At 39.0% G+C, this 27,177-nt stretch overlaps 1 protein-coding gene across 1 annotated transcript in view; it reads right to left on the bottom strand.

The window, feature by feature from the left end:
• Positions 1–668: 668 nt before the first annotated feature.
• Positions 669–27,177, bottom strand: part of LIN7A (lin-7 homolog A (C. elegans)) — a 165,688-nt gene continuing 139,179 nt past the window's right edge. The window contains exons 8-9 of the mRNA XM_010832077.1: positions 12,596–12,814; positions 669–5,843 (exon numbers count right to left, since the gene is read on the bottom strand). Coding sequence (XP_010830379.1) covers positions 12,596–12,814 — 219 coding nt within the window. The 3' untranslated portion in view covers positions 669–5,843. The remainder of the gene's footprint in view (positions 5,844–12,595; positions 12,815–27,177) is intronic.

The raw sequence follows: 27,177 nt of genomic DNA on the forward strand, positions 1-27,177 counted from the left end.
GAATCTAAGAACTGACGTGAATGACAAATAAGGAAGATCAGTAAATCTGTACAGAGAATAGCAGTATCTCCAGTAAAAATAAAGGTGTCGAGAGAAGTAGAAATAAAGTATGGCTTTAGACAAAAGACTTATGAGTTTCCTTAGTGCTGTATTACATGTGAAGTTAAACTTTCCAAAATTTTAATTATTTAAAGGAGTAATTAGTTGGTAATAAGAAAGAATGAGGAGATAATAAAAAATCTTCATAAGAAGACTCCTTGCTTCCACAAATAGGAACCAGCATTTAAGTTGCATTACATGCTCATTTAACTGTGAGGGGCCAGAGAGAGAACAAATTTAAATAATGAATATGATTCCTCTTGTTTGATGACTGAGATGGGAGCTGTGAATTTACTCTTCCCAAAGGCATCAGTTCTTGCTCACCTCTAGAAGTATGGACACTGATCTACATGATTGTGGTAATAATGTTAGCCCAATCTCAATTTCTGCCTTTCACATTGGTTTTAGAACCTAACCCCTCAGTAGCATGATCTCACAGTGTGGTCTGTAAAGGAGAAACATGAAAAACTTAACATCCAAATAATCAGGGGTCTGGAGCATTTAAAAATCCCTCTATATTCATGCTTTAAAGGAATTTAAATTTGATAATGAAGACAGTACTTCCAATCTGGTATCTAGTACTTTTACTTCCCAGCAGCATAATACCACTTTGGTCAGGTTGAACCACTGCACAATTTTGCAGCTCTTTCAGAAAAATAATGAAAACAATTAGAAAGACACAATCACATGCAATGGTGAGAAAATAGTATTACTATCGCCCAATCTTTCCCCATAAATGTGAAACATCCTTGACTCATCTCCACACTGTGTAATTATGATAAGCCCTTATAGCAAGGGATTTTGTTTCTTTCAGGTTTTTTTGTAGCACCAAATAGACACAGTGGCTAACAACAAATAATTCTGAAAAGTCATTGCAATATTTATCGCATGTCAGAAACTGTCTGAATCTGTATGTTTATCCATTTCCCTGGCTTGATATATTCTTCATGAGAGTAAGCTGCAACATAAGATTGAGTTCCCACTCTGTTTCTGCCACTGCTGTGGTTTGCTGATCACACTTCACTAATCTCTTTGTATACTACAATTTCAAAGTACTTTTTATATACAGTGACACATTTATTTTAATGTAATGGTATCCCCCAAGCCACAGAAAATGCGAAGACATATGAGCTCTCGTGTTACACTGTGTGGGTTCAAATCCCAGTTCCATCTGCTGTGTGACCTTGGACAGGTCACAAACCTGTGCTTCAGTTTTCTTGTCGATAAAATGGAACCTACTAAAGAGAGTTGTTGAAGGGATTCAGTGATAGAGTCTATGAGTGTCCTGAGCACAGAACTTAGTAAGAGCTATGTGTCAGTTATGAGTAAATTAGTACCTACCTCAGTGGCATCTAACTATGGTTTTGGATTCCTTGAGCAGCATATTTGTGTGGTATTTTAGAAAAACAAGCTTACATAAATATGTGCAGACAGCCTTTTATGATTTCCATGGCATAAGGGATTTCATTTCTCCTATCAGCTGTGAAGAAGGAACCATGAGATGGTAAACTCTAGTTAACTGCTAGAGCAAGTGTTGAGTTCCTCACAGCAAACTCCAAGGGGTGGCTAGATTTGTCTTGTTTGCCATTTTACATCCAAAACCTAGCATATAGTAGGCACACAATAAATGTTTGTTAGATGAATAAACACATGGAAAAGTCTTAATTGCTATATGATTAATCTTTAGCTCAGATATATTCTAAGGATCAAATGAGAAAGGAAAAGTGATTTTTTTTGAAAGCAGGAGATTTAGAGATGGTGTCTCTAATCACAATGAATTGCCTTAGAGAAAAGTTGTTAATGAACATTGAAGGACATATTATTAATAATATGCTTGATAATTTAAATTTTCTTTTTTAAAAATTAAAATATTATATTTTACAAAGTTTATAAATGGAGTTCCATGTATGGATCATAACTCAGGGAGCTTTCAAAAATAACAAGAAAGGCTGAGTTTTATTCATTGTAAACACTCTGAATATGCAAACATGCCTATCTAAGTGTTCTCAAACCCTTGAACCCTTGGAAGTACCTGATTTCAAATACATATATCTAAAAAGTATGAAGAGTCAATTCTGGTTCTAATTATGTAATTCAGAAATTATAATGCCCATCAGTATAAAATAAATTGGTGATTTTTTTTCAAATTATCAGAAGGTAAAACTCATTTATTTAATTTCATTCATTTATGTAATTGTTTATTCATTCAATAAATATTAACTGAGTGCCTCTATTGTGCTGGGCATTTTTCCAGATGCTAGGAGACAGCAGTCCACAAGGCAGTCACAGCCCTTTCTCAGAGATTTTATATTCTAGAGAGGGATGAGATGGGCAAGACTACCTCCATGTTTTGGGAGATTTTCCCTTATGTTGGTCTCCCTGAATCTCTGGAGCATTGATTTCTACTTCATGATGCTCTGAAAGCTGGTCTTACTAAAAAGCTGTGTTCAAGATAAAGCCAAAAGACGAGAAATTCAGACATTATTGACACATCCACAAATACCTGTAGATGTTAAAAAATAATGTAGACAAAATAGCTCAATATCTCAGAGTCCTATGGGCACAGCTTAGTAAAATGAACTGAGATCAGATCACTTTGATTTGTCACGGTTGAAAACTGCATTTGTAAATTAGTGTAATCCATCTCTAGCTAAGTTCCTCAGAGACAGCCTTGAATTCTTAAAAGGCTCCTGAATGATAGATTTTGCATTTAGATCTCAGCATTGTCTTAAAAGATAGTGGTAGTTCACATAACTAGAGAATTCCCTATTGATTATATGATTGAGGAAGCACAAAATCTGTTATTCTTTCCAAAGTCAATTGTAATTTCAGCCCATTATCTCCCTGTGGATGTTCTATTTCAAATAGCAACAGAATCAAAATGTAAATGCCTCAATGAAAAGGTTTGAGGATTCTTTCAGTGAACTATGCTTTGTGTATTTTGCCTTCAAAAATCATAGCAGGAAAGAGTTTAGAAAAATCTGGCTACCAACCAGGTCAAGGGAAACCACTAAATTTCACGAGGATCACTGATGAATAGTTACAAAACATTTTCACCCTTTTAATACCTCATTTGTTTATGATATTAAAGTTTGAGCTTCATATAGGAGCAACCTATGTCTTTATTTTGATATGATTTTGGACATCTCAGTGGCTCTAATGTGATCAGTAATAATAAAAGGCATTAATACAAATTGTAGTAATTTTTTTCCTTTTCCCTCTGGCTTCAATGAACCTTTAGGGAACCACAAGGGACCTCTCTAAGTCTTAGGGATGGCTACTTTTGATGTAAACTTCACAGGAAGGCTTACATTTCAACAACTAGATTTTACTAAAGAAAACTGGCCATTTGGCTGGTCATTTGTAAGCAGAACCAATGTGACATGTAATGTGCCCTTAGATGCCTTAGGTGTGATGGACTACCCCTTCACTTAGATGACTTGGCATACATTTATTAGCACTTAATATTATGCAAATGAAGCATAAAAGACAAAGACTTCTAAAAACACCAATGTAAGCTATCTGCTCATCTGACAGTTGCTTCTGTAACACCATGACAATATTTATGCTGATGTGAAAACACATGATAATTTAATATTAACCAACCACTTACAGCTAAATGAAAATATACCTTAAGCTCCAAATTTATACAATGTACTGAGATGTGTTGAAATGACCATTTCCTCATTATAAGGGTGCAATGATTTCCCTTTATGAGAGTATGTGGCATAGCCTGAATAACTTTAATATTTTTCTGTTAAATGATAACTAAAATATATGTTTTATTAAATTTTTCTTATAAAAATGAGAACTACCTCTTTCAAACTGAATACTACTCACATATTCTCCATTCATTCCCTTTAGTCATGCTTATCTCTTTTGTAAACCTATTTTACATAACATTCAGGGTCCTCACCCTTGCCCCCCTCCCGCCCCTCCCCCAGCTCCATTCTCTCTAGTAAAAAATGATATGTGTGCAGGGATGGGAATCTGTTACCATGGCAGGACACTGCTGAAATAGGCTCACCTCCTGGTTTCCTTACTGTCTGTCCTCTGCTGAGTGATGGACTATGAATAGAAGAATTTGATACTGACTGTAATGACCACCGGAAAGGGCAAAATGAAACATGTGTGGTGGTTCCAACTGGGTTTATTTTCAAGAACAGTTCCTAAACTGAGCTGCTTAAATTTCTAATTTGGGGGACTATCTGAAATGTGAAATATAATTGTCTCTTGGGGAGTCAATGGCTGCATTTGAGGAAAGGGAATATTCAAATATTTCCCTCCGTGTTAATGATCTCTCTAGAATGTTTCAACTGGACATTTATTCTTTCTTCAGGTACATGTGTGTGGCTAAGGTATTTAAGTGCCCAAATAATTATTGCCTCCTGCTAATGCCATAAAGTAAAATCAGACTTATGTGCCTAGATTCACAAGTTAAAAGTTATGATCAGTATAGGTGCCTCCAACAGGTAATTTTCCAGTATATGATACTTTCTGAAAAAGATGTCTCACTGTCCATTCACCTACATGAACATGTGTAATGAAGCAGGTATATCTTCACCCTGGAAGCAGCAGTAACTTTTCACTCACAATATTAATATCACTGGTTTCTATATGCCTAATTTGAAAAGGAATTACACTTTTGATCTTTTATTGCCAAAAATATCTATTGTATATTTGAGAAAACTGATCTAGATTTTGTATGATGTATTTCTGTATATATATGCACATCTATAATTTGGTTTTGTAAAGCCCTAGGCTTTAAAATATCAGTGTAGGTAAAAACAGTTGAGATTTCTTCGGTTTTTCAGTCAAAAATATAAAGTTAACAAAAAATATTTAGAGAAGGGTTATATATAAATATTATACGAGGATCAGTTCATCCTTGTTTGTATTCTCTTGCCAGATTCATAACACTTGGTAAGAAAAGACCTAATTTTGTAGCAAATATACTCTGATAATATTTACTTTGTGGAATAAATAAACATTATCTTCTGTTAGAACTAATAAGAATAGATACAAAACTTAAATTAAAAAAAAAAACAAATAGTACTAGCGTTCTCTATCCTTGCTTCTAACGAACTAAAAGTTGAGCTGAAATTGCCTATTAATGCATAATAAAATTCATGGAAATGGAAAATAAAAAGCCAATTGATTCTAGAACCTGAATAGAGTATAAATACAGTATAATAACTTGCCATTTTCAGGAGGGAACAGAGGTTGAATTTGCAATTAACTGGAATTCTCATTTGGACAACTCAGCATTACAGATGCGGAACAGGTCTAGGTGAGGGGCAATGTGTAGATTTCTTTTAAGTAGCGACAACCTTGAACTGATGCAGTTTGAACTATAGCCTACTAAGGGATTTATTAATCTCTGGAAAAGCTATAGACCCAAGATTCACTTAACCCTGGCCTTGGTGATTTATGTGAAAGTCACAGACTTTATTCTTCTTGTACTGTTTCCGTCTGCAGACTGGAAAACCTCTCCCTTCACACACTGAGAATTCTCACTGCCGTGAATGGAAGGTCGGTGTGTGGAAAGAGCACGTGAGCGGCGGGGGTTCAGCCCCAGAGAAAGAAGGTGTCGAGTTGTCTTGGTAAAGAATTTATACACCACGTGTTCACAGTTTCTTGACAGGTATAATTAGTGTTGTCTTTTCCTTTACTATGTGCTGGGATTCTGAAGCACGGTTTCAAATTTGTGACAATCGAGTGTTTGATCAAGGAGCGTCAAGGACCTGAAAGGGTGGAGGGAGAGTGAAGAGAAATCAGTGATTAGTATTCATTTGTCAACTACAATATGCTAAAAATATCAAAGGAGCACCTGCTTTATGAGAACAGAGAGGATTATTTTAGGCGCTATCATTCATGCAGTCTTCCACAGGCAAAAAAATTGATGTTTGCAAAGGAAGTAATTATCAAATGAGGATGGAAAAGACATAGTTATTCCCTAAGATTAAATTCTTAAAAAATCAGTTTGGAAACATCTCAAAAGTAAAATATTTTTTCCTCTCAATTCCAGATGACTCTGTTTTTCCTCACGAAGGCAAAGGAGAGATAAGCTTTATATGTTCTGATTCTGAGTAGCGCCCCTGCTGAGGTACATGCAAGCACAGCCTCTCTCTGACAGGCCGATCCTACCAATACCCCTCCTGTGACGCAGCCTGCTTCTCCTCCCACGAGGTCAGCCTGACACAGAGTGGAGCAGAGGAAGCAGATGCCCCAGGTGGTCAGACCTGCGGGAGCAGCCTCCCCGAACACTCCCCGAGACCTGTCACTGGGAACACTGTCATTTCTTTCAGAAACAACAGTGGCTTCAATCTTTGTTTTTAAAGCTGTGGATATTTTTATTTCAATGAATGCAGAACACCATATTAAAACAAAAAATTAAGGAATTGGTTGGGTTGATGTGAAAGTGTGTGCTGGGTGTAGGTTTGCAATCTGCCTCCTCTGCATCAGTACTCTCCAGCTCGAAGCCTTCTAGAGAAATGCCCAAAAGCACCCTGGGCCTACAGAGTGGAACTGAAAGTCGAGCATGAGGCCCCTGTACTTCTTCAGGAATCACTTAACAAGATATTGCATAAAAATATCTGCCATTAATATTGTGACTGTTATACCAACACTACTACTGTTACTCTTGCTGCTGCTGCTAAGTCACTTCAGTCGTGTCGGACTCTGTGTGACCCCACAGACGTCAGCCCACCCAGCTCTCCCGCCCCTGGGATTCTCCAGGCAAGAACACTGGAGTGGGTTGCCATTTCCTTCTCCAATGCATGAAAATGAGAAGTGAAAGTAAAGTCACTCAGTCGTGTCCAACTCTTAGAGACCCCATGGACTGCAGCCCACCAGGCTCCTCCATCTATGGGATTTTCCAGGCAAGAGTACTAGACTGGGGTGCCATTGCCTGTTACTCTTGAGTGCTTATCAATTGCCACATATTTTAAGTTTTGCATATTTTTTCTTATTTAATTTCCATAAGAGGCCATTTTAATGAATCTTACATTGAATAACTTCCTCCAAGTCCCTCAGCTTCCAAGTGACAGAGCTACCAAATGATTGAGTTTTTAATTACTTAACTTATCATAGAGTTACATGTCCCAAGGGAATGGGACTCAGCAGGTGAATTTTAGTAAGAGGTTTGGGTCTCTTCATCTACCCAGAGGGGAAGCATGCCTATGGGATATGCCAGCAGCTGAGAGAACACTGGGCCTCTGAAGGGTGCATCACTGAAATACCCACTGGGAAGAACCACTTGCACAGAATGTTCTCTATTTCCCTCATTCTCCTGATTTATAATTGAACAGATTAATGATTCTTTAAAAAAAAATGCCTTTCCCACACAGTTTAAATTTTATTGATCAAATTGCTTTCCAATTTTTGAATGAGGCATTATAGTAGGCAGAATAATGACCTCTGAAATATGTCGATGTTCAAATCCCCAGAACCTGTGAAGGTGTTAAGATTCCATGGTAGAGGGAAATTAAAGTTGTAGATGGAAGTAAGGTTGCTAGACAGTTGATGTTAAGATAGGGAGAGTGTCCTGAGCTGTCCAGGTGGGTCCATACCTTGTAATTAGAAGTGGAAGAAAGTGAGAGAAGAAAGAGTCAGGGAAGGGGAGGTGATGGTAGGAGCAGAGGTGAGAATGGGTGCAGTGAGAGGACTCTCCTGTCACTGCTGGTTGGGAGGACGGGGAATGGAACCAGGAGGTAAAGAGTGCAGGCAGCCCCTAGAAACTGGAAAAGGCAAGGAAATGGATCTTCCCTGGAGTCTCTGAAAGCCCAGTGAGACTGTGCTGGGCTGTCTTATAATACTGCTAGAAAACTAATTTGTATTCTTTAAAGCCAGTGGTCCCCAACGTTTTTGGCATGGGGAACCAGCTTCACGGAAGACAGCTTTTCCACATACGGGGGTGGGGAGTGGTTCAGGTGGTGATGGGAGTGATGGGGAGCTATAGGGAGCAGCAGATGAAGCTTCCCTTACTCACCCCACTGCTCACCTCCTGCTGCGTGGCCTGGTTCCTAACAGGCCATGGACCGGTACTGGTCCACAGCCCAGGGGTTGGGGACCCCTGTTTTAAGCCATTAAATTTGTAGTAATTTGGGGGGCAGCAATAGGAAACTAGCAGACCTGTGATGATGAAGTACTTTGAAGCATAAGGTACTGTTTTAGAGGCAACTGGTGAGGGTTAATGTCAGCTTGGAGCAGTGAGAGACTGAATTCCTGGAAAGGTCATGCAAACGTGTCTACGATGAGGGATGGGACACGTAAGGCAGGTGCCACTGAATAAAGAGGTAGAACAGCACAGTTGTGAAAAGAAAGAGGCTTTGTAGCCCATATCTCTGAATTTGAATCACAGCCCTATAACTTCCTACCTGTGAAATCAGTAGACTTAAAAAAAAAAATCCTACATGACTCAGTTTCCTTCTTTAAAATGAGATTTAAAATAGTATCTAATACTCAAAGGATTATTGTAAGGGTTAAGTAATTTTACATATATGAAACATCCAGAAAAGTTCTTGGTGTACCATGATTCCTTAACAAATTTTATCCAGCATTATGATTATGTTTCTGGTTCAGTTTTCTGCTTGATGAGTCTGGGCTCCTTAAATTCAGTGTTTATCAGAGTCATCCTTTGGGACCTCTCAATAAGTGGGCTGGCAGTTCTGGCAGTGGTTCCCAGGATCAGACCGCAAGGCCCGTGACTATGCCAGAGGAAGGTACAGAACAGGAAGTAGTGGGTACAGAACAGGAAGGGGGGGCCTGAAGAGCAGGAGGAGAGAGTCAGTGAGGCTACTGGCAATGGTCAGCTGCTGTGTGTTAACAGATCTGCTAAGATGCTGCCTGTATTTGAATGTAAATGACCTCTGGATCTGCCAACAGAAGGTCAAGGACATTAAACAAGCTTTTGGTCTTGACTTCCTCAGAATGCTGACATCTCAAAAAGAATTTCTCTGTTCTTCTCACTTTTATTCTTTGAGAATCTGAGTGAAATATGGATTTACATAGATTCACACTTTTAAAAATGAGATGCTTATGGGATGGAAAGCAAAATAGGTGAAGGGGATTAATAGGTACAAACTTCCAGTTATAAAATAAATAAATCATGGGATATAATGTACAGCACAGGAAACACAGTCAATAGTACTATAATAACTCTGTATGGTGACTGGTGGTAACTAGACTTACTGCAATGATCAATTTGTAATGTATTATAAATGTTAAATCACTATGTTGTTTGCTTGAAAGTAATAATCAAAGTCAACCACACTTCAATTAAAAAAAATAAATGCTTAAAGAAATATAATACTGTTTCTCAAAAAAGTGGTTATAGTATTTTTTTAAAAATCCTATATTCATAGGTTTCTATAATATAATTATAAAGTGATCATACTTACTACATTTTAGAAAATGTAATCTATTCTTCCAGATAAACGAAGATGGAAGTTAGGAAAAAGACAACTGAAATGTACTTCAGGGAAATTTAAAATTAAAAGTAGGCATAAGACACATTGTCCGCACACTACTTGCATTAAACCTATTTTCCATCTGTGTGCACCACTGACCATTGCTAGTTATTTCATAACTTCTACCATCTCATATAAAAATATTATTTCTAATTTATAGAATAGAGATATTTCATGTGATAAAAATAAGATAGGCTCTGACAAGTAATTTTGCTTTACCTGGTCTTTGCTTGACTTGTCAAAATTAAAAAAAAAATTTAGCAATCTATTCAAAGTAAACAGTTTCAGATCTCTTCTGAAAAGCAACCAGAGCATGAGTTAGCAAGTGTAGATGAATCCCATTTAATCCCTAAAAATCTAATTAATTAAAAGTTGAATAAGAGCTAATGTAAGTCTCTTTGACTGAATCCACCATAAAATCCATGGATGATATGACTTAGTTGTACTTTGCTTGTACTTGAAATGGACATGAGCTTCATTTCAAGGGGCCATTATATCATGTATTGCAAGTGCTACCTTGGCAGGCATAAATATAAATTTCACGTTCACTTAAATAGAACTTTACCCTATCCTGTGTAACAACAACAACAAAAAAACATGGTTTTAAATGCTTTTTATTAAAACTGTTAGTCTTTGATAATGAGACAGTAGGAAATTCTCAAGTGATTTCATGGACACTGATGGGACAGAGAAATGGTCCATCAGTATTTATGGCCAAGTTGTATACTTCCAAAGATGACTGAATGAGCATAAGAGGAAGCTTTTAGTAAGATCTTAGAAGTCTGAATGGCACACTTCTTTCAAAACACTTTTAAACAATTTTACTAAGGGCCAGTGCGGTAAAACAGTTAGGAGAATTGCTACAAGTCTGTATTATTGAGAATGGAAGAAAAAACGAGTTCAGGAAAAGAATGCCAATGTTTGGCTGAAGAATAGTGAATTGTTATTACTAGCAAAAAGACATTTGAAAGGATTCTGGAAGTACAAATGTTCAGTACCTTTGTATTTGAAATGGATTAGAGAGGAGGAGATGGACAAAATGACTTGTCTGTATGCATCCAGATCATTCCACCACCCCAGTCCAAACCACCATATCTCTTGCCTATTATATAATAGTATCCTAACTGTCTCTACTTTCACTCTTATCCTGCAATAATCTGTTCTCCCTATAGCACCCAGAGTGATCTCTTTTAACACATAAATCATGTCGCTCTTTTGCTTAAAAACCTTCAGTGGTTTCTACTGCAATAAAATCCAACTTCCCTCAGTGGTTTGGAAAGCTCTCTGTAACCTGGCCTTTGTCCGTCTCACCATCCCCCTCACTCTTTATCGCCTCTCTACCTCTGCTTTCTTTCTATTCCTCAAACATCAAATAGCCTCATATCTGCCACAGAGCTAGTGCACTGGCCTATTTCCTTCTCTTCTGATGCCTGTTTCCTGGCTTCTCTTTGTCATTCAACCTCAGCTTCAGTGTCACCTCCTTGGAGAGATCTTGCCTGATCACCTCCCAGAAAGTCATCACCTGGCCAGTCTCTATTAAAACACACTATTTTGATTCTACCAAGTACTGGTCTCAATAGGATATTTTTTACCTACTTGTTAATTAACTATCCCCTCCAACCATAATGTAAGCACCTGGATAGCAAGGACCGTGATTTCTTCATGCTGCTTCCAAAGCCCGTTAATTAGTGCCTGGCCCTTCCCAGTAACAAATAGATATTTATTGTTGAGTAAATGTAATTTTTGGAATGGAATGTAATTTCAGACAAAGACACCAAACTATGGTATCTGTAATAAAACTAGCAGGTTATAAAAGAAAGATAGTTGAATTCCCAGGACCCTCTGAGAACAAGTCCCATACTCTGTTTAACTTCCTTATGTAGCTTCTTTTCATGAGTGTCACCAAAAATTGAAAATCTCTTCTCATATCCAGTGTTTCTCATTGTACAAATAGTAATCTGGTGTTGAATGGGTTAAAACCACTATTACCCACTGTCATCTTCCCAAGAATGTTTGAACCTCATTTTAAATACACATTTGCAGACATTATAGTATAGAGGTATCAAAGATTCAAACTGTCTCTTCCAAAAGATAGCAAGGAAAATGTATGTAACTCCAGAATTCCTAATGTTGGCAGATGAATTACTTGGCAGAGTAAGAAGGGGAAATAATTCTTTGCTACTTGTAAGTGTGGCTGTGGGGAATTCATTGAAACTATGGCAGCTTCATATCATTCATCTGAAAAAATGGTGTTTCAGTGATACTTGCTGTGAAGGGTTTTTTGAGGATTAGGGATAACACATGAGAAGGGTCTAGCACACAGCAGGCACTTCAGAGATGGTGACTCTTTAACAATTTTTCCTGAATTTTCTCTCTCTCTCTTTTTTTTTTTTGAATTTTTCTAAAAACATGAAGCAAAACCTGACTTACCCTTGTCACAAAGTGGAATTTAGAAAGACAGGTATACCTGAGACACATTTTAATGAAGACCCAAAGAGAATTCCAAAATCTCAGAGCGTAATTAAACACTGGCAGGTCTCTACTTCGTCCTCTTCACTGGAGCAGTCTTCTAGTAAACGGTTTCAGTATGGTAAAGGGGATCTCCCCAGGGCTAGCACTGTATGGTTGATTAGTTTGTACACTGTGCAAAGGCAACTAGCCAGGGAGGCAAGCGGGGCTGGAATGTGGCCCACACTCTTGTCATGAAGCCGTGTGCCAGAGGATGTGCGTCTGCACAGATGCCGCAGTTCTGTAATCTGCACAAAGGCATCGTATCGTCTGTATCTGGCCCTCCTCAAGTATATAATTTTTTCAAAATAGCGTACATTTCCAGGGAATATGGCTAAATGAAACATAATATGAGCAACTGTCTCATTAACATTTTCTGAGGTCACTGTTTTTTGTTTGATTAATTTTTTTGGATTATTAAATCTAATGATTACATTCCAGCTGTCTAAGAAACTATAATTTAAAAAAAACCAAATTCTGAGTATATGGGGCTTCCTTGTATAGAGGGCACCTCTTACCTATGACATGTGGTTTTGCTGTGTTTGTTGCTGCTGCTGCTGTTGCTGCTGCTGAATTAGCAACTGTTGCTGTTGCCGACGCCGGGCTGTCCGTAGCTTTTCAAAGCGAGCCTCCATTTCTTCTAGGACTTTCGGGGTGTATCGCACCACCAGCTTGACGCTGTCCTTGGCAGCCTTAAGCAGTTCTACGGCTTTTTCATGGTGTTCTCCTTCCACACTCTGAAACGACAATGATATCTCATAAGGGGAGAGCTTCCATGTTCTTTTCTCTGGAGCGAAATGTAAAATGAGTATTACAGTACAACCTCTAACAACTGGAAATTTAAAGAAGGTACGGCAGATTTATGCCCACAATGTTATCATTTAGTGCATTTGTAGTTGAACCACGAACAGGTTAGCTGCAGTAGATACAGGATGGATGGAATGGAGGTTCAGGATGGGAGGAGGAGAGATAATGAAGACCTGAAAGATAACACTAACATTTAGAACAGGACTTCTAAATTTCACCTGGCAGAGTAATTTCACTGGTCCAGAAACCTTAGGAAAAGTTTAAAACAAATAATGAAGAGGGATAACAAAAAAGAATTCCTATCTGGTATTAGCACTTAAAAAGAATCTACAATGCTTAAAGTAGTGTCTTACTGATGTAGTAAGAGAACAAGACAGAATCTAGAAGCGGATCCACCGCATAAAACATATGTTACATGATAAATGTGAAATTCAGACTAAAGGAAGAAAGGATTGTTAAACAATGATGCTGGAACAGATAATAACTAAATAATACAAAAGAATGTGGATTCCAGTCTCACAGTCTATGCTACATATAGCAGAGTGATTAACAATTTCAATGTAAAAATAAAACCATTAAACAACTAAAATAAAGCATAGATCACTGTTCATCATCTTGCAATGTAAAAGTAATTCTTAAGTAAAAATACCAAAAAAGACACCCCCACAAAATCAGATTTAAAAATTGGAAGTTTTTAGACTGAAGAGAACAAACTTATGGTTACCAGGGGGGACTTGTGGGAGGAAGGGGTAGTCAGGGAGTTGAAGATCAACATGTGCACTGCTAAGTCACTTCAGTCGTGTTCGACTCTGTGCGACCCCATAGACGGCAGTCCACCAGGCTGCCCCATCCCTGGGATTCTCCAGGCAAGAACACTGGAGTGGGTTGCCATTTCCTTCTCCAATTCATGAAAGTGAAAAGGGAAAGTGAAGTCACTCAGTCGTGTCCGACTCTTAGCGACCCCATGGACCGCAGCCTACCAGACTCCTCCATCCATGGCATTCTCCAGGCAAGAGTACTGGAGTGGGGTGCCATTGCCTTCTCCGAACATGTGCACAGTGCTATATTTAAAATGGATAACCAACAAGGACCTATTGTACAGCACAGAGAACTCTGCTCAATGTTATGTGGCAGCCTGGATGGGAGAGGAGTCTGGGGGAGAATGGATACATGTATATGTACGCCTGTGTCTTCTGTGCACCTGAAATCACATTTTTAATTGGCTATATTTCAATATAAAATAAAAAATTTTTTTTTAAATGTAAGTTTCTATGTCTCACATACTATCAGTTCAGTTCAGTTCAGTCACTCAGTCATGTCTGACTCTTTGCAACCCCATGAATCACAGCACGCCAGGCCACCATGTCCATCACCAACTCCCGGAGTTTACTCAAACTCATGTCCATTGAGTCAGTGATGCCATCCAATCACCTCATCCTCTGTCGTCCCCTTCTCTTCCTGCCCCCAATCCCTCCCAGCATCAGAGTCTTTTCCAATGAGTCAACTCTTCGCATGAGGTGGCCAAAGTATTGGAGTTTCAGCTTCAGCATCAGTCCTTCCAGTGAACTCCCAGGACTGATCTCCTTTAGGATGGACTGGTTGGATCTCCTTGCAGTCCAAGGGACTCTCAAGAGTCTTCTCCAACCCCACAGTTCAAAAGCATCAATTCTTCGGTGCTCAGCTTTCTTCACAGTCCAACTCTCACATCCATACATGACTACTGGAAAAACCATACCTTTGACTAGATGGATCTTCGTTGGCAAAGTGATGTCTTTGCTTTTTAATATGCTATCTAGGTTGGTCATAGCTTTTCTTCCAAGGAGCAAGTACCTTTTAATTTCATGGATGCAGTCACCATCTGCAGTGATTTTGGAGCCCAAGAAAATAAAATCTCTCACTGTTCCCACTGTTTCCCTGTCCATTTGTCATGAAGTGATGTGACTAGATGCTATGATCTTAGTTTTTTGAATGTTGAGTTTTAAGCCAGCTTTTTCACTCTCTTTCACTTTCATCAAGAGGCTCTTTAGTTCCTCTTTTGCTTTCTGCCATAAGGGTGGTATCATCTGCATATCTGAGGTTATGGATATTTCTCCCGGCAATCTTGATTCCAGCATGTGCTTCATCCAGCCCCACATTTCACATGATGCACTCTGCATGTAAGTTAAATAAACAGGGTGACGATATACAGCCTTGATGTACTCCTTTCCCAATTTGTAACCAATTCATTGTTCCATGTCTGGTTCTAAGTGTTGCTTCTTGATGTGCGTACAGATTCCTCAGGAGGCAGGCAAGATGGTCTGGTATTTCCACCACTTTAAAAATTTTTCACAGTTTGTTGTGATCCACATAGTCAAAGGCTTTGGCATAGTCAATAAAGCAGAAGTAGATGTTTTTCTGGAATTCTCTTGCTTTTTCAATGAACCAACGGAAGACCTCTTACAAGTCAATAAAGATCTAAGCAAAATGGGCAAGTGAACTCTTGGACAAATAATAATTTTTTAAAATGGTCAATGAATCTATGAAAAAAAATGCCCAACCTCCCTCATAATCAAACAAATGCAGATGAAAAAATATTTTGTTTTTAATTTAAAAATGGTGAAGATGTATGTTAAAATATGGTGTATTGACAAGGATGTAGGGAAAAGGTACTCATACACTGGTAATATTGTGACAAAAACTAGTACAGCTTTTCTGCTGGGCACTGTTGTTATGCAATGGATAAAACCCTTTATAAATAAAGAATTTTACTTTAGAGAAATGTACTAAGGATAAAATCATATGTACATACATACACACATACCTGTAAGACAGATATGACAGAAAACAAAACAAAAATTAATTCTTAGCTTTTGAATCTCAAAATAGTCTTTTGAACATAATGGCATAGACAACAGTTGGGGTAAGTAAGTTTACTATAAGTAAACACCAAGAGGCTTCTCCCAGAGCTTCAAAAGTATCTCTAGGTTGGGATTGATGGTTTAATCGTTAAGTTGTGTTCGACTCTTGCAACCCCATGGACTATAGCTTGCCAAGGTCCTCTGTCCATGGGATTCTCCAGGCAAGAATACTGGAGTGGATTGCCATTTCCTTCTCCAGGGGATGGTCCTGACTCAGGAATCGAACCTAAGTCTCCTGCACTGCAGGCAGATTCTTTACTGACTAAGCTACAAGGGATTAGGGAGAAATAAAACAGAAGAAAATTATAATCAGACATCATAGAACCCTGAGAAGAGGAGACAGTCGTTTCCTCTCAGCTGACCCCCAGGGCAGATGACATAACCTCTATTTATAGGATCAATGTACAAAGGCCTTTTTTGACTTGTTTCCCAGGTAAAGATCAAAGAAATGTGTGTGATGTGACAGACAGGGATCAAGACAGGCTTAAATACTGCCAGAACACTGAAGAGTGGCACTGAAGTGGCAGAAAAGGCCGCCCCAAAATTGGTTTAGGTTACATTTTCACAACCCAAGCAGAAGGGAGCCTCTAATATTACACTGAGTTACCAAAATATAATTTTCATTTTAAGCACACAAGTTATATCTTGAGATTCATAATTATAACTATCATACATATTTGAAGATTTAAGAAATTGTGTTCCATTCTATCATTTGCTTCAGCAAGGTGGACGTGGACTGAGGAGAAAAAAAAAAAGCTTTGAGTTAAACAATGTCATCGGTAGCCTTCAGTCATCTGTCTGAGAGCCAGGCAGATACTAAAGGACTTAAGAAATGACTGTGGAGAGCCCTGGAGGCAACTTATATAACCACTCCTTTGCCAAGTCTGGACTAACTAGAGAGCAGGGGGTAATAAATAGCTGTTGAGCAGAGTGAATTTTCATCTGTGGCTGAAGCCTAGGAAAATAGACTTATTCATTGATTAATTTATTCATTTAACTATTTACTCAGTCATTGACTAGGTCATTCAGCCGATGTTTATTAAGCATTTATTTCACTAGTTATACTCTACTAAGTTCTTTGGAAGAACATGCATAGGGGAAAACTTTGACAGCTTTGTACAGTATAAACTGTCTTCCAGTGTACTTGAAATTTCTTTGTAATTTGCCCCAAGGTGAACTGTTAATATATGGAATTCCCCTTTAAAAGGAAAACTGGATGATTTGCTTGTTCATACCCTTCCCTAATTTCTTTTTTAATATTAAAACTAACAAGTTCTATGTTTTAATAACAATGGTTCACCTGTTTTCTAGGCCAGATGATTAGTCTCCAGACTTCTTTTTGGCTTTTGTCCTATTTGCTTTCATTTAATAAGGTTGGAAATTATAGGTCAGACCTTTGGATGCTCATTATCCCCGGGTAGGCACTCTGCCTACAGTTTAGAGTTGCCCCCGGAGGGCTGTGGGATTAATACATGGAGCCATCAGGCTCTCACCACAGTGGATGGCTGGGGTTTCATACTCCGCCCTGCAGAACTGGCAAGCCTACCCCACTCACCCTCAGCCTTGTTCTCCACCACGCGTGCGTGGTTGCATACTAAGTCACTTCGGTCATGTCCGACTCTGCGATCCCAAGGACTACCTACCTTGTAGTCCAAGGACTAGCCTGGCTACCTGCCAGGCTCCTCTGTCCAAAGATTTTCCAGGCAAGAACACTGGAGAGGGTTACCATTTCCTTCTCCAGGGACCTCCCACCCGGGGATCAAACCCCGTTTCTTACATCTCCTGCATGGGCACTGGCAGGCAGGTTCTTTACCACTAGTGCCATCTGCTCTCCACCACACACTTAGCAATTGATAAAAGGCAGACTCCAATGTTCTTTGAATCCAGAGTTTTGTGTTTTTTTGTCTCAATGCTCTATCTTTGGCTCAGATAGTGACTCTGATTTTTGGGGGCTCAGCAGAGTTAAGGGGTCTCTTGGTCTGAATGTACCTTTCACTGTCTTCTCCACCAGGGCACAGAATCCACATGGTCAGAGTGTCACGCTTCAACATTTCCACTACTAAAAATGCTATGTTAAAAATAATATACATTACATGATTAAGCAGTATAATAAAAACCAAGAGGTCACTCAGAGACTTGAAGAAATATAAGCATCTTTGTAGAATGTATCATTTCAAACACTTGTTAACTTTGTTGTTTAAATTGTTTTCAGAAAATCTGCATCTAGAAGACTGTTCTGGGTGTCTCTCCTTTTCCACTGGCTTTGTCTACTTTATTAATATTTTTAAGGGCATATGTTTGTCTTCTTAATCTAAAATTTATCTCTGAAGTGCTTTCAGTCCACCAGTATAACTTCTTAATAAGAATAAGGCAGTTTTCTCTCCTTTCTTTCCCTTTTAAAGTAAGAACATAAAAGCAGGCAACCTTTCAATGGAGTTCCTGTTCCATGATTTAAGAAAAGGTCAAGCTGTCTACTCTGTTAGGATACACATGCTGATGAACAAACACCCGTCAATAGGTTTCCCTAGCGCTGACAGTTTATCATTTATTCCTAATTTTGACTTTGTCTTTTTCTCACTCTTAATAAAACTAAGCCTTATTTCAAGCTAAGTAAAACATGTTTTGAAATATGATAGTTTATTTGTAAAACAGTTGAGCTGTCTTTCTATCACAGATATTTTATACACACACACACACACACACACACACACAGATACATACACACCACCCTCTCCTGATTCAGGAATTGTCCTTTATAAAAATTAGCCCAGTTTGAGAAATCACTGAAAACCTGTAGCAGTAGCTTTTCACAAAGGATGAAAACGTGGCCCTTATGTGATTTGAGGAGACCTAGGAAAACTTCTGATTTTAAAGTGGAATCCCCTCCTCCATTAAAAAACCCAAAATTGCATACTTTCCATGAGAACTTTGCATACTTTCTAAAACAAATTTTACAATTTTAGATTTCATCCTCTTGCTTTAAGAGTTCTGTTGTAGCTACTGCAATCTGAGGAAGTCATTAGAATGGATTAAGTTAACAAAGCTTTCCAACAGACATCTGATAAAAGATGTATGTCATGAAGGAGGTGAGGGGTGGTGAGGAAGGCATGGGGTAAACTAGGTATCCAGGAAATATTCAGGTCAAAGAGAAGTGGTCCAAAAAGAGAAAAGCCCCCCAAAATATTACCTACCCCACAGAAGCACCTAGTCTGGACAGGGGTCTTCACTGAATCGAAGTGCACAAGAAGGGATGGACATTCCCATCTTGAAAATACTTCTTTCCCTTGCTAACGTTTTAGAAAGTACACGTAGAAATCAATATGAAAAGGAGAATTCAAATGGTTCTATTACCATTTCCAAAGGCTTAAGAACTGGGTCTTCTATAATGTTAATATAAAAAGGAATATATTTTCATTCAGGAACGTGAGAAAAATTAGCTCAGTAAGTAACGAGATGCATACTTGTTTCATTAGTAATCTCATGCAGCAGTAGAGAGCTCTGGAAAGCTTTAAAGTTAATCTGATTGAAGTTTAACAAATCAGTAGATGGTGAATGAACCAACTTTTCAACATGGTGGTGTTCCGATTTTTCACTAGTTTTTATTTCCACACATTGTGAGTTATCAAAATGGCTGCTATTTCTTGGTACCCGCAGTGTCCTGACTGATTAAGAATCTTAAAAAGAGGGAGCTCTGGATTACCTTGCATACTTGCTCATGATAGGTACTCTCTTCTCTCTTCCGCTATAGAGAAACTAGCTGCTAAATTTTGATCTCAGACCCCCAGTGGAAGAGCTGCCTGCCTGGAAAGGGACCTCATTATCTGAGCACAGTCAACTGCCAAATGAGAGGCACCCAGGACTCCATGGAGTTCTTTCTCTGTGAGGATTACACGGACACAATCCTGACCCAGCTTGCTGATGAGCTGTTTAAACACTCTGTTGGATAACCAAGAGTTGGCTATACCTCTCAGTTACTGTAGGAATATCTACAGCCAAGTTCATGTTTAGGCTCCTAAATACATCAGCCACTCTTTTGGATTAAAGGCCAAATGATGTCATCAAGAAAGAGATGATATCAAGGATATTGGGTTACGATATTTGGGTACAATTATGCATCTCAGAAAACCAGAACCTTCTAGCTGTAAAGGCCCTTAGAAACTACCTCATTTGTCTCCTTGCATCTTAATACATATGAAAATAAAGACTTAAGAGTGGCCGTGACTGGTTCATTTTATAAATTTGTTAGTTGCAATGCTGGATTAGAACTCATTATCTTTGATGACAGCTCTTTTAACAATCTCATTCTGCTTTTCAAGATTAACTAATTTAGATTGTGGTGGGTCAGTTTTTACAGAATGTGAAGGATAGGAATTAATGACGAGTATAAGATGTGTCAACTCCCAGCTCTAAAGCATATTAAGTTGGCTAGCGAAGAAGCCCTAAGAAACCACATGCTCACTATTAGTGGATTATAGTTCTCAACATTGAAAAGGCCCTCTATAGCCACAGACCCACTTCTTTCCTACAATGGTAATTGTGGAAAATTATTTCATTTGAAATGAAATGATCATTTATACATAATAAACATGGGTGTATGTGTGTGAGCCTGTGTGTGTGTGTGTGTGTGTGTGTATTCTAACATTCATTGAGCACTTACTCAGTGCAAGGCCCTGCTAGCTGCTTTGTGTGCATTATATCTAATCCTTATAACACTATAAGAAAGGCAATACAGAGCTTAAGAAATTCGTCTCAGGTCCCCAACTACTCAGTGAAACAGATCGAACTTACTGAGATCTGTTTCCAGAGACTAGACTCTTACTGACTAATCCATAACCTTGAACAAGATAATAGAAAGTAAATATCATATCAGTGGCTCTCCTTTTCATGGGTACTTTCAGATCAGTTGTTCTTGAAGTTGAATGTACACAGAAATCAATTTAAGCACTTATAAAATACAAAGACCTAGGCTGTACCCTAGACTTGCCATATCAAGATCCACAGCAGTATGACCTAGGAATGTGTGACATCATAAAACTCTGATAACAACCAGCCAGTCATTGATGTGAAGATTAGTGTTTAGACATGGTGCCCTTGACTATAACTACCTCGAATAGTAAATGTCCTCTTTAACAGTTCCTTTACTATGTTACTCCAGGAGAGAGGTCTGGGTAGGTGAGGGAAATCTTATAATATTGTCTTGGTGTAGTATTTTTGCCTCTAGTCAGTATTTTTGGTCATTTAAAAAAGGCATATTGATTGGATGTTTAATTAAGAACAGAATATCCCCACACAAGTTACAGGATATATTCAGGAAAAAAACAAAAACAAAAACCTTTATGACTCTCTGATCCTCTCCTTTTCTCAAATAGGTTAATATCCTTTCTAAATGTATTCTTTTTTCCTGAAGAAAAGTGGCAAGTATAAAAAGTATTACATTTATCCTTTGGAAAAAACATGCTAATTCTCTCCCATAGTACTGTGTTCCTGCCTAAATGCTAATATCTATTTCAGTACACTGTAATTCATCAGTTTACAATCATTCTGCTGACACCAGACCATCCTAAAGCAGGATGAGTCTTATTTATCTCTGTGTAGCATCTATTGTGTGCTCAATACTTAGTCAATGAATAAGTCATACATACACACATATATATTTCCTATTAAGCTAAGGAGCCAGTACCACCTAGGTTTGAATTTGAGCTTCTTCACATAGCAGCTTTGTGAGCTCAGACAAACTGCTTAGCATCCCTGAGTCTCAATTTTCTCATCTGTAAAAAGGGTATCAGAGAGTATCTACTTTATAGAATCATTACATTTAACATACACAGAGCACCTGGAAGACAGCCTGCAATTTAAAAGGGTCCAACAAACACTGGCTCTTTGCAGAACTGTTTCCTGTGCGATCATGTTACTGCAGGGCTTCAGGCATTCAAGGACAACAGAAGTAACAAAATATAATTTGCCTTTGGAATAGGTAGAATTTTCTTTTATATTTTCTAGGAAGTAAAAAAATATATTTACTAGATTAATAAATATACGGAATTTGTTGGAAACAGGTTTAAAACTACTTACGTAAATCAACTGCTTCTAATCACAGTCAATTTAGAAGCACCAGTTCCCTGCATAACAACTGTTACGCTAATTAAAAATGAAAATTCATGAAAAACTGCTCTCTCAGTCCCTCCACAGTGCCACACTTTGTTAGGGAAAGAAAGAGTGTGCTAGAGATTCACCTGATAGGAGGGTGCATAACGTGAGCAACCCTGAGAGGGGAGAACTATTAAAGAACCAAACACTGCAAGAGAGCAACGTGATTACTCGCTTAGAGCCAGACATCCTGGAGCGTGAAGTCCAGTGAGCCTTAAGAAGCATTGCTACGAACAAAGCTAGCGGAGGTGGTGAAATTCCAGTTAAGCTATTTCAAATCCTAAAAGATAAGGCTGTTAAAGTGCTGCACTCAGTGTGCCAGCAAATTTGGAAAACTTGGCAATGGCCACAGGACTGGAAAAAGTGTTTTCATTCCAATCCCAAAGAAGGGCAATGCCAAAGAATGTTCAAACTACCGGACAATTGCACTCATTTCACATGTTAGCAAGGTAATGCTCAAAATCCTTCAAGCTATGCTCCAACAGTTCATGAACTGATAACTTCCAGAAGTATAAGCTGGATTTAGCAAAGGCAGAGGAACCAGAGATCGAATAGTCAACATCCGCTGGATCACAGAAAAAGCAAGGAAATTCCAGAAAAAAATCTACTTTTGCTTCATTGACTACATTTAAACCCTTTTACTGTGTGGATCTCAACAAACTGAGACTTGTTGAAGGGATGGGAATACCAGACCACCTTACCTGCCTCCTAAGAAATTTGTATGCAGGTCAAGAAACAACACTTTGAATAAGACAAGGAACAATGGACTGTTTCAAAATTGGGAAAGGAATACATCAAGGCTGTATACTGTCACCTATTTATTTAACTTCTATGCAGAGTACATCATGCAAAATGCGGGGCTGGATGAAGCTCAAGCTAGAATCAAGACTGCCGGGAGAAATATCAATAACCTCAGATATGCAGATGACACTACCTTTACAGCAGAAAGCAAAAGAGGAACTAAAGAGCATCTTGATGAAAGTGAAAGAGGAGAGTGAAAAACTTGGCCTAAAACTCAACATTTAAAACATGAACATCATGGCATATGATCACATCACTTCACTGGCAAACAGATGGGGAAAAAGTGGAAACAGTAACAGAATTCATTTTCTTGGGCTCCAAAATCACTGTAGATGGTGTCTGCAGCCAGGAAATCAAAAGACGCTTGCTCCTTGGAAAAGCTATGACACACCTAGACAGCATACTAAAAAGCAGTGATATCACTTTGCCAACAAAGTTGTGTATAGTCGAAGCTATGGGTTTTCCAGGAGTCATGTACGGATGTGAGAGGTGGACCATAAAGAAGTCTAAATACCAAAGAATTAATGCTTTCAAACTGTGGTGCCGGAAAAGACTCTTGAAAGTCCCTTGGACTGCAAGGAGATCAAACCAGTCAATCCTAAAGGAAATCCATCCTGAATATTCATTGGAAGGACTAACGCTTAAGCTCTGATAATTTGGCCACCTGATGCGAAGAGCTGACTCATTAGAAAAGACCCTGAAACTGGTAAAAATTGAATGCAGGAGGAGTAGGGAATGACAGAGGATGAGATGGTTGTATGGCATCACTGACTCAATGGACATGAGTTTGAGTAAACTTTGGGAGATGGTGAAGAACAGAGAAGCCTGGCATGCTGCAGTCCACAAAGACTTGCACACGACTGAGTGACTGAACAACAATAACAAAACATATACATGGCTTCCCAGGTGTCTCAGTGCTAAAGAATCTGCCTCCCAATCAAGAGACTCAGGAGACACAAGTTCAATCCCTGGGTTGGGAAGATCCCCTGGAGCAGAAAATTGTAACCAACTACAGTATTCTTGCTTGGAAATTCCATGGACAGAGGAGCCTGAGGGGGTACAGTCCATGGGGTCGCAAGGAGTCAGAGATGACTGAGTACGCACACATGCACACATATACACACACACACATATACACACACGCACACATATAAACACATGCATACACATACATGCACATACGTATAGCCATCTTCAAGAGTACAAATGTGAACACCAGAGATGTGAAACCAGAACAAAGCTGTCTGGAAAAATATTCCTAGAAAATGAGATCTTTAAATCAGTCTGTTAATTTTTGAGTGTAGGTTTCATGTGGGAAGTCAAAATTACAAGGAACCCTACCAATCATGATTCATACTGATTTGTACTTCCAAAATACATGGTCTGCCCACCTACACTCTCCCAAGCCATGACACCCAACCCCAAGCAGGGCCTTTTGCAAGTGTTCAGAAGCAGGGACATCAAAACTGCTGACTCTCAATATTTGCTTCCAGGTCTGGTTTGGTACCTTTTTTGGGGGTGTTAGTTCTAGAAGGTCTTGTAGGTCTTCATAGAACTGTTCAACTTCAGCTTCTTCAGCATTACTGGTCAGGGCATAGACTTGGATTACTGTGATATTGAATGATTTGCCTTGGAAACGAATAGAGATCACCCTGTCATTTTTGAGATTGCATCCAAGTACTGTATTTCAGACTTTTTTGTTGACCATTATGGCTACTCCATTTCTTCTAAGGGATTCTTGCTCACAGTAGTAGATATAATGGTCATCTGAGTTAAATTCACTCATTCCTGTCCATTTTAGTTCACTGATTCCTAGAAAGTCGATGTTCACTTTTGCCATCTCCTGTTTGACCACTTCCAATTTACCTTGATCCATAGACCTAACATTCCAGGTTCCTATGCAATATTTCTCTTTACAGCATCGGACTTTGCTTCTGTCAACAGTCACATCCACAATTGGGTGTCATTCTTGCTTTGGCTCTTGTCTCTTCATTCTTTCTGGAGTTATTTTTCCACTGATCTCCAGTAGCAAATTGGGCACCTATTGACCTGGGGAGTTCCTCTTTCAGTGTCCTATCTTTCTGCCTTTTCATGCTGTTCATGGGGTTCTCAAGGCAAGAATACTGAATTGGTTTGCCAGTCCCTTCTCCAGTGGACCACGTTTTGTCAGAACTCTTCACCATGAACCATCCATCTTGGATGGCCCTACACGGCATGGCTCATAGTTTCGCTGAGTTAGACAAGGCTGTGGTCCATGTGGTGAGATTGGTTAGTTTTCTGTGATTGTGGTTTTCAGTCTGTCCTCTGATGGAAAAGCATAAGAGTCTTATAAAAGCATCCTGATGGAAGAGACTGACTGAGGGGGAAACTGGGTCTTGTTCTGATGGGCGGGGCCATGCTCAGTAAATCTTTAGTCCAATTTTCTGTTGATGGGTGGAGCTGTGTTCCCTCCCTGCTATTTACCTGGGCCTAGTCTATGCTGGAGGTAATAAAGATAATGGCTACCTCCTTACAAAGATCAGATGTATATACTGCTACACTCACTAACCCCAACCCTGCAGTAAGCCACCACTGGCCCACCTTCTGTTGGAGACTACTGGACACTCCTAGCAAGTCCTTTTCATTATAGAGGACTGGAATGCAAAAGTAGAAAGTCAAGAAATACCTGGAGTAACAGGCAAACTTGGCCTTGGAGTACAGAATGAAGCAAAGGCTAATAGACTTTTGCCAAGAAAACGCACTGGTCATAGAAAACACCCTCTTCCAACAACACAAGAGAAGGCTCTACACATGGACATCACCAGACGGTCAATACCGAAATCAGATTGATTATATTCTTTGCAGCCAAAGATGGAGAAGCTCTATACAGTCAGCAATAACAAGACTGGGAGCTGACTGTGGCTCCGATCATGAACTCCTTATTGCCAAATTCAGACTTCAATTGAAGAAAGTAGGGAAAATCACTAGACCATTCACGTATGTCCTAAATCAAATCCCTTACAATTATACAGTGGAAGTCAAAAATAGATTCAAGGGATTAGATCTGATATACAGAAGGCCTGAAAAACTATGGACATGACTATGGACATGATGAATTATGACATTGGACAGTAGGCAGTGAACAAGGCCATCCCCAAGAAAAAGCAATGCAAAAAGGCAAAATGGCTGTCTAAGGAGGCATTACAAATAGCTGTGGAAAGAAGAGAAGCAAAGACCAAAGGAGAAAAGGAAAGATATAAGCATCTGAATGCAGAGATCCAAAGAATAGCAAGGAGAGATAAGAAAGCCTTCCTCAGTGATCAATGAAAAGAAATAGAGGAAAACAATAGAATGGGAAAGACTAGAGATCTTTTTAAGAAAATTAGAGATACCAAGGGAACATTTCATGCAAAGATGGGCTCAATAAAGGACAGAAATGGTATGGACCTAACAGAAGCAGAAGATATCAAGAAGAGGTGGCAAGAATACACAGAAGAACTGTACAAAAAAGATCTTCACGACCAAGATACTCACGATGGTGTAATCACATCCTGGAATGTGAAGTCAAGTGGGCCTTAGAAAGCATCACTACGAACAAAGCTAGTGGAGGTAATAGAATTCCAGTTGAGTTTTTCAAATCCTGAAAGATGATGCTGTGAAAATGCTGCACTCAAATGCCAGCAAATTTGGAAAACTCAGCAGTGGCCACAGGATTGGAAAAGGTGAGTTTTCATTTCAATCCCAAAGAAAGGCAATGCCAAAGAATACTTAAACTACTGCACAGTTGCACTCATCTCACACGCTAGTAAAGTAATGCTCAAAATTCTCCAAGCCAGGCTTCAGCAATACGTGAACCGTGAACTTCCAGATGTTCAAGCTGGTTTTAGAAAAGGCAGAGGAACCAGAGATCGAATTGCCAACATCCACTGGATCATGGAAAAAGCAAGAGAGTTCCAGAAAAATATCTATTTCTGCTTTATTGACTATGCCAAAGTCTTTGACTGTGTGGATCACAATAAACTGTGGAAAATTCTTAAAGAGATGGGAATACCAGACCACCTGACCTGCCTCTTGAGAAATCTGTGTGCAGGTCAGGAAGCAACAGTTAGAACTGGACATGGAACAACAGACTCGTTCCAAATAGGAAAAGGAGTACGTCAAGGCTGTATATTGTCACCCTGTTTATTTAACTTATATGCACAGTACATCATGCGAAACGCCAGGCTGGAAGAAGCACAAACTGGAATCAAGATTGCTGGGAGAAATATCAATAACTTCAGATATGCAGATGACACCACCGTTATGGCAGAAAGTGAAGAAGAACTAAAGAGTCTCTTGATGAAAGTGAAAGAGGAGAGTTAAAAAGTTGGCTTAAAGCTCAACATTCAGAAAACTAAGATCATGGCATCTGGTCCATCACTTCATGGCAAATAGATGGGGAAACAGTGACAGACTTTATTTTGGGGCTC

Source organism: Bison bison, unplaced genomic scaffold, assembly GCF_000754665.1.
Source record: "Bison bison bison isolate TAMUID 2011002044 unplaced genomic scaffold, Bison_UMD1.0 scf7180017864535, whole genome shotgun sequence".
Taxonomy (NCBI): Eukaryota; Metazoa; Chordata; class Mammalia; order Artiodactyla; family Bovidae; genus Bison; species Bison bison.